The following is a 13,795-nucleotide window of genomic DNA, read 5'->3' as shown; positions in this document are numbered from 1 at the left end:
CGAAGTCCACCCTGAGCTGGTGGGAAGAGGTGGCACAGGCCTGGAAAGGAGGGTACTGAGGTAGATGGCACCTTGTCCTGTCAATCCTAGTGGTTTTTAATGTTTCCAGGTGGGCCAGAACCATTTTGCTTGTTCTGTACCAAGAAGGCAGAGGTGTAAAAGCAGCACTCCAGAGCAGGACATGAGAAAATGTCTGTTTTACTTCTGTGATGCCCTAGTTTCAGTAGATAGAACAGTTGTGTTAGTTCATCATGTTGGCAGGCTCATTTTTGAAGGTCTAGCTTTGTCAAGAACCTTTTGTCGATTTTGCAGAATGTTATTTGGGTTTATTCTTTGTTTCTTTCAGCTTATTTTTCTTCTATATTTGTCTTTTAACTGGCAGTCAGAAACCCAAGGTTATAAATTCCGTGGTATTACTGTGTTCTAAGCATGTGTGATGCTGAATGACACCCACATTTCTCAGCTCTGATGACGGCTGTGTTCACGCTAGCAGTCCCGTGTACTGCACGGGACAAGTTGTGATATTCCTGGGGCTGCTTTGTGCCTCCCAGTTCTGCCAGATCTCTGCCTCAGGACTACCCTGTTTTCATCGGATATTGGAGAAAGGGCTGCCTCTGCTGCAGCAGGCAGGAGAAGCTGGATGAGGAACATGCTTGTTTTGAGGCAGTGGATCCATGTCCTGGGAGGGAGGAGGAAATACCCAAGTGCCATCTTTGATGGCAGGTTGTCCCCATGCAGTGGCCTCCCTCAGGGGGGAGTCCTGACTTCAGTAAGGTCAGGGTACTTGATGGTGAATGAGGGACCCATCACCTTTAATAATTTGAGACGCTGGTGGATCCTTGCCCCAAAGTTGTAGGGTATTGCAGTACTTGGTATTGTGCTTTATTGCTACTGTGTTTCAAAATGTATCGTCCCTCACTGCCCTGCAAATGCTTCAGCCTGTCACTTATCACAGATTAATTTGGCAGGGCTGCTTTGCCTTCTTGCATGGAAACAGACGGTTTCTCAGGGCTGGGGTCCCACAGTAAGCAGGGGGTGTTCATGGACAGAATGATTGCAGACTTGGTCAACAGTAACCAGCCCAGGCAGCAGACTCCATAGTACAGTGAACCACAACAGATGCTGTAAATGCATTTATCCCCTCCCTCAGATGACTTCCAGCATGATTTGGGAGGGTAAGAAGCTGGAGACACCAGCTTGTCTGTGACGCATATTTAGAGCGAGAGTTTAGGTAACATGCTAACACTTGTAGCTGCCAGACTCTCCTAGATGAGCGTTTTGAATACCCCATATCTTACCTAATTGCATTTTTTAATGCAGAGCCATTTGAAATTCTTCATTTTGGCAGTGAGGATAATTACTGCCATGAGCAAAAACCTAGGGATTCTTTTCTCTTTTTCCTTATGTAAAATGGTTGCTCTTCATCTGAAGTATCTGTGTGGCAGCTGGACTAGATGATCATTGTAGGTCCCTTCCAACTGAAATAGTCTATTCTAGTCTGAATGTATAGACATGGGTATACATTGGGTGTTAGAGAACTTTTCTTCTTTTTCATCATTCTTATTTCACCTGTTACGTCTCACTTAAAAGGAAAAAGTCTCTCGATAATCAACAAGATGTATCCTGCAAATATACAGACAACACATTTGCAGCAAGTCTCATATGTTTGCTTGTGATCTACCTGTGAGTATGTCCCTACAGGGCTGAGATCTCACTCCTAATAACTGTGTTCAGTGGTGTGACTTCCTGCCGTGAGCGTTTTGGTGAGTGCCATGGGCAGAATTGGGCTGATATTCTGATCCTGCTTGTAGATCCAGTTGTGGGATTAGGACTTGAATGTTCTCAGTCAGTACAGCCTGTGCCATCTTCAAGAAGCTGCTCAGTCCCCACAGATTCAAGCTCTGCTGAGAAGATTGGTTTAAGACACTTTTGCCTCCATGACCTTCAGCTTGTACGCAGTAAGAGACTCTCTTATAAGTTCCTGGCTCATTTTTGTGCCTTTGTATTTAGGAATACTTGTTTCCACCGTAAAAGATAACTTCATTTTGAAAATATGGTTCCCTGGATCCCTGAAGGAGGGCACTCACAGCCTTGTTCAATACTAAGCCATTTGCTGACCATCACAGCTGGGAAATCGCTTCCCTGGTGCCAAGGGAATTGCTAGAAAGCATGCCAAGTGGCTTTCACGTCCTCTAGCAAGGGGCATTTTTTGCCCTTCTTTCCTGTTGTTTTGTTCTTGTGTGAAGTGTTTGGAGTAGTAGTGGCATTAATAATATTCAAAAGCAGGATTTCTAAAATGTGTTCCCCCCAAACCAGTTTGCTGTCTGTCTCCCAAGACATGCTCAGCTTTGTGAAACAGCACGATGGTGTTTGTTTCAGTGTGGCTGCCCGTTGGGGATTTGCAGGAATACTGCAGCAAATCATCCTGCATGCAAGGCTGACCTCTGGGAGGCTAACAAATTGAGGTGAGCCAGCTGGAGCGATAGGAGACTGCCGACAGACAGAGCATGCTCAGACCTGGGGGAGAAAGGTAGTTCAGTCTGCAGATGGTGCACGGGTTACTGTGCTGAGAGCTGTTAGATACGATTTTTTTCTTTTTCTTTATGGTGGTGGGGAAAGAAGAGGACTGGAGAGTGTTCATTCCCCTGCAAAGCGTAGCTTTAAGGTGTCTTCTTTTTTCTTTCTCCTGTGAAAGAGAGGCACTGGATAGCATTTCCTGTTATTTAGCAACACCAGGTATGCATGCATGTGCTGAAACACTAATCTACCAGTGATAGTACTTCCAAGATTAAAAAGGTTGCAGATGCTCTGAATTACTGTGTTTCTTTGCTGGGTGTTATTGTAACTGTGCTCTGTTTGCTGTGCTGATCACATACGGCTCTGAATTCAGTTTTGTTGGCACTCCTGGCTGCAGTGTACTTGGACGGGGGGGGGGGGGGGTTAGCATGTTTTTTAATGCTATCTCCTTGCTCCCGCCCGCAACTTCACACTGAATCTCTCCTCTATGGCTGTGCATGTGTGGGAAGGAGGTCAGTAGTTCATTTGTAATCCCATGTCTTTGTAGTCCCTCTTGTTTGACTGGTGGTTTGCTTTATCATTTTTAAACAAAAGTCTCATGGGGAACACATCTTTCATCTGGACTAAATTCTGTAGGTTTTCAGAAATTTATTCCTTACTGGACAGGTGCTGCTTTGGGATTACTTATTTTTTTGCCCTCCCCTAAAAACATGCTAATGTAGAGCTTGTGGTAACCAAGGAGGGATTTTCGCTGTTCTTATTGGCTGTGCTGTGCTCCGAACAATTTCGGCTCCTGCTTAGAATTTGCAGCACATGGGAGCGGTCTCGGGCACCATGCTGATGGGAAGCGGGAAGAGCTCAGGCTGTAAATGCTGTTAAGCACCAGTCCCAGTATCCAAATAACACAGGTACTCTTCCCGTCGGAGAATAGAGAAAGAAAGGATAGGTAAAATACAGAGAATAACAAATGGCAGCTGAAGCCCAAAGGCATAGTTGGAGTGGCTGAAGCTCGTCTTGTTCAGTACTTTGGGATTTGGCATCATATTCTTTTAAATTCACTTTTGTGGCATTAGTAAATTTTCCCTTCAGCCACCCCCGCTCCGTATTTGCTTTAGGTAGACCACTGAAGTAAGATAAACCTGCTGCTCTCTGACACTTTTTTTTTTCCTGACAAAGGTATCTTGCTTACAGACTAAAAACAAGAGACCAGGCAAAAGGAGAGGTTTTTTTACTCATGTGACAGTGCTGTTAATGCCAATATAACCTGATAGGTTTCGATGGGATACTCAAGTGAACAAAGATCGGCTGGAATGAACTCTGTCTGTTAAGCTTCCCCCTCTGTCTAGCCACAGTTATTTTGAGTACCTTGGGTTTTCATCTTTAGGCTTGGGACTGTCAGAAGGTGAAGACTTGAGGGCTGAGAGAAATACTTTTTTTTTTTTCTTTTTTAGCTCATTTTTCTTACATCTCCCACCTCAAGCTTGTTTATCAGAAATGCATCTTATTTAGGGGAATTTTCTGGAGATCAGGATTAGTTTTTCTTTGGGGAAAGGATTTCATACTCAATGTCATTCTGGATGGAGAAGAGATCTTAGAAACATGGAACTTAAAAGCCCAAGTATTCTTTCTAGTTTCATACTTTTAGCTCAGTTTTGTGGCTTGCTTATGTGCATTGACTGTTTAGTGTTGGAATTTTTTTTACCTGTTCTTTTGTAGATCAAGACAGCAGTATCAACAAATATTAAATCAATGGCTGCTCGTCAATGTGAAAGTCAGGTTGGATCTCTTCCTGTCCCAACTCTCACAGACTCTGAAATTAAATGGAAGAAAACTTAGATTTTCTGTCCATAAGCACAACTGGTAGGTGTCCAGTAGCCACCGATATTCTCCTGTTCATATTGAAGGTATGTTTGCAGCAGGGACCATTGCATAGAGCCTCAGTCTCCTTGGTTGCAGTCTTGTATAGAAAGATTTACAGTTTTGCTTTCTATTCCTCACTTATGCTAAACCATAAAAACCGAAGAGAAACCTAATTTTGATCACAACTGTCTATAGATACCTAAGGTTTTTGTGAGACAGCTGGGTTTTTTAAAATATGTTGTTATATTTTGATTTTATTTTTTCTGAATAAAGTCCTATTTTTAAAATTCTACTTGAGACTACAGAGCTAAGGTATTCTTATTTTTCATATACCCTCTTTGTATCAAGCTTCATTAATGATATTTATATCTTTAACTGCTGGGTTTGCTCCCTTCGAGAATCTGGCTCTTTTCTAGTTTAAGAAGTCAGCACTTCTACACTTGGCTGCTTTTTACAAAGAAAATGTTCCAGTTTATCAATCATTCAGTGTACCATCCTTTCTTTAATGTGATATGTACTGTGAAAGATATATGTATCTCATTAAATAAATACAGTGAATAAGATAACAGCCTTTTGGGCTGTGGGGATTGACTTGCTTGTAGTTCTGCGGGAATCTGTGACAGAGATGAGAATAAAAGCCAATTCTTGGCTGCCGAATCCTAACTCCCCCTCCTTCCAATCAGGAAAGTTGCCTTCTAGCAACTTCTGCTTTGAGCATGAATGAAGGAGGTATTTAAAACTGCATGTATTACATATACTGCATCCTTAGCTAAGCCTCTTGCATCAGGGATGGGAGAAAGAACAGAAGACATTTTGCAGGGGGAGTGTGAAATGCCATGTTTGCACGCTTTTCTTTTCCTGTACTAGTCCTGGAAAGCCTGTCTAGCAAGAGGTGGATCCGGGGGTAGGGAGTGCTAATGGGGAAAATGTCCTCGAGGAGGGAATATCTGCTCCCACCCCTCCCACTGTGTTGCCATAACAAGAAGAAGGGTCAGGGTCCCCTGCCCATTTCCTGCCCATATGGCTGTGCCCTGACTCCTTCCCTGTCCTGTGGCAGAAGCAGCCCCAGTCCACTTCCAGTTGTGCCACATTTCTGGGAACTGCGGAGGTGGTTCTGCTTGGACACCACTGCCACAACTGACAGGCTCTGCACGGGAGCTGGTCAGCTGGGCCAAACCCAAGTTGGCCTCCGCGTAGAGGCATTTCTCACTGTGCACAGAGTGGTGATGCTCTCTGGAAATGTGTGTCCTTCATGCTTTTTGTTCCACTTTGTGAGGTTTTTTAGCCTGCTGTAGCTCTGGAAAACTGAGCACTGGCTTGGAAAGTGCTTGGGCAGTTGGTAACAAAAGCTTGGCAAGGCCTAAGTAGACAAAACCAGCACTTCTCATTTTGTTAATACCTGCAGGACTAGGTGGTCTCCCTTTAGACATGCTGTTCACCCCAGTGACCCTTGTTCTCCCTAATCAAGTTCTTGGTTTTTTCCGTTGGGGGTCTTAGTAGTGTATGTTTGTGTCTTTTTTTTTTTTTTTTTTGGTTGTTGTTTTTTATTGTGTGGACTTTGTAGCTTTTTTCCCAATTTCTTACCTAGATTGTAATTTTTAAAATGGAGAAGAGATTTAAAACATTGTCAATCATATTAATAGCTTTAAAGTAGTGAGTCATCCTACCCTAGCTTCACAATTAAAAAAAGAACAACAAAACTCGTCTCTTAAATGAATCCAAACAGTCCTTTATGCCAACTGCCTATTAGTAGAAATTCATCTCTCCCATCCCACCCACTCTGATCTCCTCAACATGTTAACAAGAGATGTAGAGCGGTGTCTCCATCTATGCGTCCTGTTGCTTTCCCACTTCCTAAGGATGTTTAAAACATCAGATGACTAGCAGCTAACAGGCAGAAGGTGCTACTGTGTCCAAACTTCCATGAGAGTACTACGGACCTGGAAGATGCTCGAGGTCTCTGCCAGAAGTGCATGGTGAACACACCAGATGCATGCTCCTGAAGGCTTTACCTGCTCACCAGTAGTCAGTGCTAGTTAGAGAAGCAGTAGCTAGGCTGAGAGGATGAAGCTGTGACCCTTTTGCTAAGTGAGGGGGGGGTGGAGGAAGAGAATGGGGTAAGCTCTTCATGCCTGTGATCTCTTTTGGAAAAAGAGCAAAGAAGAGCTGACCAAAACCAGAGTCTCTCCCACAGGCTCTTAACCTCTGGAGCAGCATCCATTGTGGCTGAGCTGCAAGCCTCAGGACATGCTCTTATTTCCACTGCAAAGTCTTGAGCTGCCCCTACACCAGTGTGTGTGTTGAGCTCCCCATCTTTGACCATGTGGCGCTGTAAGTCAGCTGCCCTGCTGCCCTGGCAGTATCGCTGCCAGGGAGATCTGCCACTTCTGTCTACCTCTCTCACTCCCACTTCTCCCCTGCAGCCCGCTCCTGTTGGGAGCCCTCAAGGGCATGTCCTGTCCCCTCCCATGGGGCATCGTTGCCTCTCTGCCAGCAAGCTTTGTGCTGCTTTTACGTGCATGTCTCTTCTGGCTAGGCTCTAGTCTATCAGCTGTCGCATCTTCTGTTGCTGAAGGATGGTGCTTTAGCATTTCAAAGCAGAGAGTAAAAAAAGTCAGTCCATGTGATTTCCTTGGTAACTGGGACGCATTGCTCACATGGAGCAAAGCAGTGGTTATCCCAGTGTCACTGGGAAGTGAGAGGGTGGATAAGTGTGGCAGGGATGGGGAGGAGATTGTCTGTGAGCAACAGGGGGTGTGAACAGCCTAGATGCTGACCTATATGTAGAAAGAAAGAGCACAGAGGACTCTGCTCTTAAGGAGAAGCAGTGTGTCTGGCCTGCCACTTCGGCTAGTGCTTTTCAGTTCTTAAGATGTTCTCTGATGACACCGTGGGAGGGGAGTGGCATCTCTAGACCCATTTTGTGAGGGAGACTTAGTAATGAAAGTTTCTTTTATTGTGAAGCAGCTCTCTTCAGGTGGAAGACTAAATGCTTTCACCTATTTCAGAGTTACCTGCTGCCTCCTAGGAAAGTTTCCCATCCCAAGACTGCTGCTGCTGACAACACTTAATGACTGATCTCAGCTTGGGAGACTGAGGAACCAGGGGACATGGAGAGTGATTGCTTGCCTTCACCCCTTTGGTGCAGCCTCTCCTGGGTATGTAAAAGCAAACAGCAGGATGGTTTGTTCCTGTTTATGTTCTGTCACTCCCTGAAGGACCAAAGATTTAGTTCTCTAAGGTCTGCGTTCACTGAAAGCATCAGATTAAAAAAAAGGTGGATGATAAAATGTGGGAAAACAGGCAAAGAATTAAGACAGTTCCCTGAGTACCTGTGAAATTCTCTTTTCAGTTCTGCCTGCGACACCCCTTCCTGTCCACGTCCCCTTGTTCACTTCCATCAAAAGCAGCTTTCAGCCAAGCAGCATGAACCAGGATTTACGAACTGGCAACAAGGAACAGGAATAAAGATGGATTCCTTTAGCATTGCTAGCTTTTAGCATTCATTCCTGACGCCTGGTTGGCTAAAGCACATACACTCTCTTCAGCTAAGTGCAGGAAAGTGAAAGAGCTCCAGTGAGGGAAGAGATGGAGGAGGGCCTTGCAGGTGATTTTTATTAAAAAGCTGAGTTGTTCATTTGTAGCCATTTAGCAGGTATCGCTGTAGCAGAGTCTGAAATGAAAATTGCTAACCTCTGAACATTGGCCACATCCATCAGGCTGCATCTCTGAAGTGCCTCTTATGCCCTTCCCTTGGGGCTGGAGGGGAGAGAACAAATCAGTCAAGGGTGAAACATCAGAACAGGCTGTTTCCAAGGAGGCCTATTCAGCTCAAGGGATTTGTAATGGTTGGCGGAGCTCTCCACCACTGAGAAGCCCATGAAATGCAGGTGGTATCAGTGGTGTTTTTATGGACTGCTGGCTTCTGATGCCTTTGAAACACCTACACATACACACTCTCCCCACCATACTGGAATAATAAAGAGGCCGTGTTGTTTCCCCCCTCTGCCAAGTTCTTGCAGCTTGCATTGACTCCATTGAACTTGAGGGTGCTTTTTTCTTTTGCCCTGCAATAGTTAACTTTCACAATGCCCGCAGACTGGCCTTCAAATGAAGTGTGTGCTTGTGGCAGAGGACTTGATTGTTAAAGGTCTCCTTCAGGTACTGACTAGCAGGCTTTGCACGTGGCTGCTTGGGCTCAGTCCTTTCCTTGCTGCTGAAGTCATTTAAAGCTGTGCTCACAAGATGAGAGGTCTGTAGTGGAGAGGTTATGTGGAGAGTTGGATGATATCGTTAGATGTCTTTCAAAGATAGTGAAGAAGTAAAATGAAGCTTTGGAAGTCTGGTACCAACAAAATAACTTAAGATCTGTCCCCATCAAAAATTTATTTTCCTGAAGACTGGTTTGGTTGCATTAGCAGAGCCTGAGTGATGTACCGCTGTCCCCAGTAGGTTTCCATTCAAGGCTTTGCATGGAACAGCCATCGTTGAGAGTTGCAAAGCCATCAGGAGCAGCAGTCATCCCCTGTTACAGAGAAGGAAAGATTGAGAGGTGATGTGACAGCCATCATTCATCTGTGCAGGATATCTGTGGCACCTGGAACAAGACCATGTTTAACTTGCTGTGGTGGAAGCAAAGGCTGAGTGTTAGGAAAGAGTTTATCACAGTCCTTCATGCCTTTATTGCTAGAGACTGGCTGAAGAGATGAATGATGAATGACTATTAAGAATGAGATAGGTAAGCATCTTTTGGGAGTGGTTTAGGGAGAGCTGATCCTGCCCTGGTAATTAGATGACCACTCTGGGTCCCTTCCCATTTCCTTTTCCATGGTTGAAATCAAAACACCACCTTTTTAATTTGCTGCTTGCTTTCGGGGAGTTGCTAAATGAGGCAGTTTTTCAGACCACTTGCGAAAAGAGGTGGACTTCATTTTTGTTTCATTTGAGTAGCTAGAGCTGCTCTGAAATTGAAATGAATTTGTTGCTCAGATCCCCAGAGACCACCTCTTGAATCTGTGTGGCTTACAGCTAGCACTCATTTCTTTGGCATTATTCAGTCTCCCACATACTTTCAGTTCTTCCTAAGACAGGGATCCCGCAGGCTGTTGGGATCTCACAAGCTGTAGGGATCCCTTCTAACTTCAATGAATTCCATGAATGATTCTCCATTCAATTCCAGGCTGCATGAACCAGATTGCAGGATCAAGCTTTTAGGCTGCAATATCTCTTTTCAAAAGATCTCCCTTGGCAGTAGAGGAGGTGTTTGCATTGGTCCTAAATATGCCTTGCTGTCTTCCTCCACTGCCATATAAGAACAAGCATCTCTGGGTTAATATGCTAAGGGACTATTGCTTGGGATGTCAGAACATGTGCTTGAGACATTGCTTTTTTCCCCTCCCTGCAAACTTGTATCAAAGGGAGTTTAAATTGCTGCCTTTAAAAACTGCAGCTAGAAACAGTCTAGTCAGGTATATACCAATCAGAAATTTCCTTTCCTAAAGTTCCCCATGAGTTATGGCTGCAATTATTTACAGCCTGACTAGCAGTGAACCTTGATGCTTAATGAAAATTGGAGCCCATAAATACTGTAGGTGAATCAATATCTCAATTGAAGTTCACAGTTGAAAATATAATCAATACTCTGATACAAGCTAGTAGTGTTTCTACATAGAAAGAAAACAGTGGCAGGATCTCTGCCATAACAGAAAAAGAAGCAGGGAGGCCTTGGAGCGGCACAGAAAAGATTCCCAGGTTGGGATGGGAAAACACCAACACTGGAAACACTTCAAATGTATTACCTTCCCATTTCTATAAGGGTTGGCTGTACTGGTGCAAGTCAGACTCTCACTAAATGAAGGTTTGATTGCTTTAATGGAACATCAGTTCCTTGCATAAAGAGCAGAGCTCTCCTTTTTCCCATGCCAGTATTTCTTTTGGAAGACGATGGCAGCTCCTAGCCTTTGATCCTGGATTGCAGCCAAAGAAATGACTGAGTGACTTGGGAGTCTCCCACAGGGCAGTCCATAGACCTGCAAGTCCTCCCCCACCCCCCCAATAAAATTAAAGTGAATGTTATGTTCACCAGTTCACATTTCATATTGGAATGGAGTGTAGAAAAATCTATACTTGGCAATACTCCTTGTACTATTATTATCTGCACAGTAAAGGGGAGAGGCAGAGTTGGGTACTCGCAGGCATGCAAAAGGCCTATGGCAGATCAAGAGAAGGAGCTAGGTCTCCCCAGCCCTGTGTGAGTGGCCCAGTGATTGCAGTCTTCTCTTTCCTCTCACTGTTGGAGTGGTCTGCAAAAAGCAGTGTGAGCCAAAGTCCCAGGGAACATAACATTTTTTTCTGACAAAGCTTCATAGAGCTCATCCTCAAACTCTTACTTTTTCTTCTCCAAAAGGGTAGAAATGAAAACGAGAGAGGAAGCCTTCCTGCAGAGCAGCTCCCAGTTCTGTTTGCCTTTTTTTTTTTTTTTTTTTTTTTTTTTTTTTTTTTACAGTTTTGGGTAGTGCTTTGGCGCTCTTTTCTTCTTTTCCCTTGTTCCTTGGAAGGGGGAAAAATTACTGAAAAAAGCCTAAACTCTCTTGAGTAGTCCATAAAATGTGATTTATGGTGGAGCTGTAAATCTGATGTTTAAATGGTTCCTTTCTTGTTTTATTTTCCACAGGTCTTTGCCCTCACCATGTCAAGGAGTGTTAATGATGTGTTCCCTCTCCATTGCATTCCCCACCTGTCATCTTGCTAGGATCTAACTACAGAATGAACATAGCAGCTGTGTTTAATGCCCTGCTCGTGTCTGTCCTCGCTGCTGTGCTGTGGAAATACATCAGACTGCGAGAGCATGTCTTCATGGTCGAAGAGGAGTTGGTCCTCACACGTCAGTCTCAGGAACTCTCTCAGGTTCAGATTGACTACCATGCAGCTCTCCAGGCACTGGTGGAGGACGGTACCAGGATGGTATGCACCGGCAGGATGCACACCGACCGCATCTGCCGCTTTGAGTCCCTCTGCTACTCTACCGAGGCTGAGGAGTTTGTCTACTTTCACAGCAACTCCTCGGTCATGCTGCCCAACCTGGGCTCCCGGAGGTTCCAGCCAGCTCTGCTTGACCTCTCCTCAGTGGAAGACCACAACACCCAGTACTTCAACTTTGTGGAGCTGCCAGCTGCTGCGCTGAAGTTTATGCCAAAGCCAGTCTTTGTGCCTGATGTGGCGCTGATCGCTAACAGGTTCAACCCAGACAACCTGATGCACGTCTTTCATGACGACCTCCTCCCCATTTATTACACCATGCAGCAGTTTTCCGATTTAGATCTGGAGGCACGGCTCTTCTTCATGGAAGGGTGGAGTGAAGGTGTTCACTTTGACCTCTATAAGTTACTGAGTAACAAGCAGCCGCTCCTCAGGGAGCAGCTTAAAACCCTGGGCAGGCTCCTCTGCTTTACCAAATCGTATGTGGGACTGTCCAAAATCACCACGTGGTACCAGTATGGATTTGTCCAGCCACAAGGACCGAAGGCCAACATCTTGGTTTCTGGTAACGAGATCAGGCAGTTCACCAAGTTCATGATGCAGAAGCTGAACATCAGCTTGGAGGAAAGCTCCAGTGAGGAGTACATTGTGGTGTTCAGTCGAACAATCAACAGACTTATCCTAAATGAGGCAGAACTAATCTTGGCTCTCGCTCAGGAGTTTCAGATGAAAACCATTACCGTCTCTCTGGAGGAGCATTCATTTTCTGACATCGTCCGGTTGATCAGCAATGCGTCCATGCTGGTCAGCATGCATGGGGCCCAATTAGTCATGTCTCTCTTCCTGCCAAGAGGTGCCACGGTGGTGGAGCTCTTTCCTTACGCTATCAACCCTGAACACTATACCCCTTACAAAACCCTGGCAACCCTTCCTGGCATGGACCTGCAGTACATTGCCTGGCAGAACACCGACAGGGAAGACACCGTTACCTACCCAGACAGACCTTGGGATCAGGGTGGGATTGCTCATCTGGACAAAGCTGAGCAAGAGCGCATCATTAAGAGCACAGAGGTGCCGCGGCACCTCTGCTGCCGCAACCCTGAGTGGCTGTTCCGTGCCTACCAGGACACGAAGGTGAACATCCCTTCTCTCATCCATGTGATCAGGCAGACTGTGAAGTCTAAACCCAGACCCAAGAAGCCAAAGTGGTCTGGTAGCCTCTACCCTGGCAAAGTGAGGGATGCCAAGTGTCAAGCCTCTGTCCAGGGCACGAGCGAAGCTAAACTTGCCGTGTCCTGGCAGATCCCCTGGAACCTGAAGTATCTCAAGGTCAGAGAAGTGAAATATGAAGTATGGATACAAGAGCAAGGGGAAAACACTTACATGCCTTATATATTGTCCCATCAGAATCATACCTTCTCAGAAAACATTAAGCCCTTCACGATATACCTGGTGTGGATACGCTGCATCTTCAACAAAAATCTCCTGGGACCTTTTGCAGATGTGCTCTTGTGTAGTACGTAACCTGTTGCGCTACCTGTACAGCTCTGCCCTGCTCTCCACTCCATCTGTGGTTTAAAACTTGTCTTGTAGTTTGTAGAGGGCTGAAGAGGACTAGATGTACCAGTGCCTAAGTGTCCATTTTATTGCACTCCACGTGTATTCTTTAAATGGTATTTATTTCCAGTGAGTGTTAAAAAAAAAAAAATAAAAACCTCTGTGTTCTTCAGAGTAACTTCCAGAGGATAAATTACATGCTGAATACATGTAATTGGAAACAGAATGGAAGTGAATTGTGTGTACCTTGGTCGTGATTTAAATTCGTTTCTATTGTGTGGTGAGTATTTAAGCACAGCGTTAAACCGCAGTTAATTCCATGGCTAGGTGGGCAGTTCTCATCAGCTTTGTCATTGTAAGTTATTATTTTCAATAACTCTGACTGTAACTTTGAGTTCAAGATTTGGTACAAGAGCCTTCATTAAACTGCTGTAAACCTCCTTGATATTTTTTTGCTTTTTATTATCTGTCAAAATCGTTATTGTGATAGATCTATCTATTGCTGTGATAAAATGTGTCTATGGGTAGCTTTTTATTTTTCATATTTTGGCTGAAGAGAATGAGACCACAGTGTCAGCTTCATGTTTAAAATCAGATTTTACTGCACCCCAATAGCAAAAGTCTGGAGTAGCAGGAAGGAGATAGAAGGGATGGAGTGGATAAAATCATTTACTGTGTTTTAAGATGTTTTCATTTTGTGAGTTACGTACAGGTCTGTGGGAAAGGAAGGGGATGGTTTGGAAGAGGTGATGGGGTAAAGATTGCACTTACAGCAATCCGCTCGAGAAAATCCTTTTTTTGGTGTTTGATCAGAATAATCTGTTGATAATAGCTGCTAACAGGTACATGCTTTGCTAAGTAATAGGCAGGTGGTCGCAAAGGG

General features: G+C 44.7%; 1 protein-coding gene across 5 annotated transcripts in view; it reads left to right on the top strand.

The window, feature by feature from the left end:
* POMGNT2 (protein O-linked mannose N-acetylglucosaminyltransferase 2 (beta 1,4-)) overlaps window positions 1-13,352 on the top strand; it is a 33,604-nt gene extending 20,252 nt beyond the window's left edge. For 2 of the 5 annotated variants that reach the window (XM_050891229.1, XM_050891231.1), the window contains exon 2: window positions 11,051-13,352. In XM_050891229.1, coding sequence (XP_050747186.1) covers window positions 11,143-12,879 — 1,737 coding nt within the window. In that variant the 5' untranslated portion in view covers window positions 11,051-11,142 and the 3' untranslated portion in view covers window positions 12,880-13,352. Of the gene's footprint in view, window positions 1-4,290; window positions 4,378-4,397; window positions 4,422-7,385; window positions 7,536-11,050 lie in introns of those variants that run through there. The other 3 variants (XM_050891228.1, XM_050891226.1, XM_050891230.1) reach the window with 3 other exon arrangements.
* The last annotated feature ends 443 nt before the right edge of the window (window positions 13,353-13,795 follow it).

The sequence above is a fragment of the Gymnogyps californianus genome, chromosome 2, assembly GCF_018139145.2.
Source record: "Gymnogyps californianus isolate 813 chromosome 2, ASM1813914v2, whole genome shotgun sequence".
NCBI lineage: Eukaryota > Metazoa > Chordata > Aves > Accipitriformes > Cathartidae > Gymnogyps > Gymnogyps californianus.
Note: the sequence above shows the minus strand (reverse complement) of the source record. Positions and strands in the feature narration are given on the sequence as shown.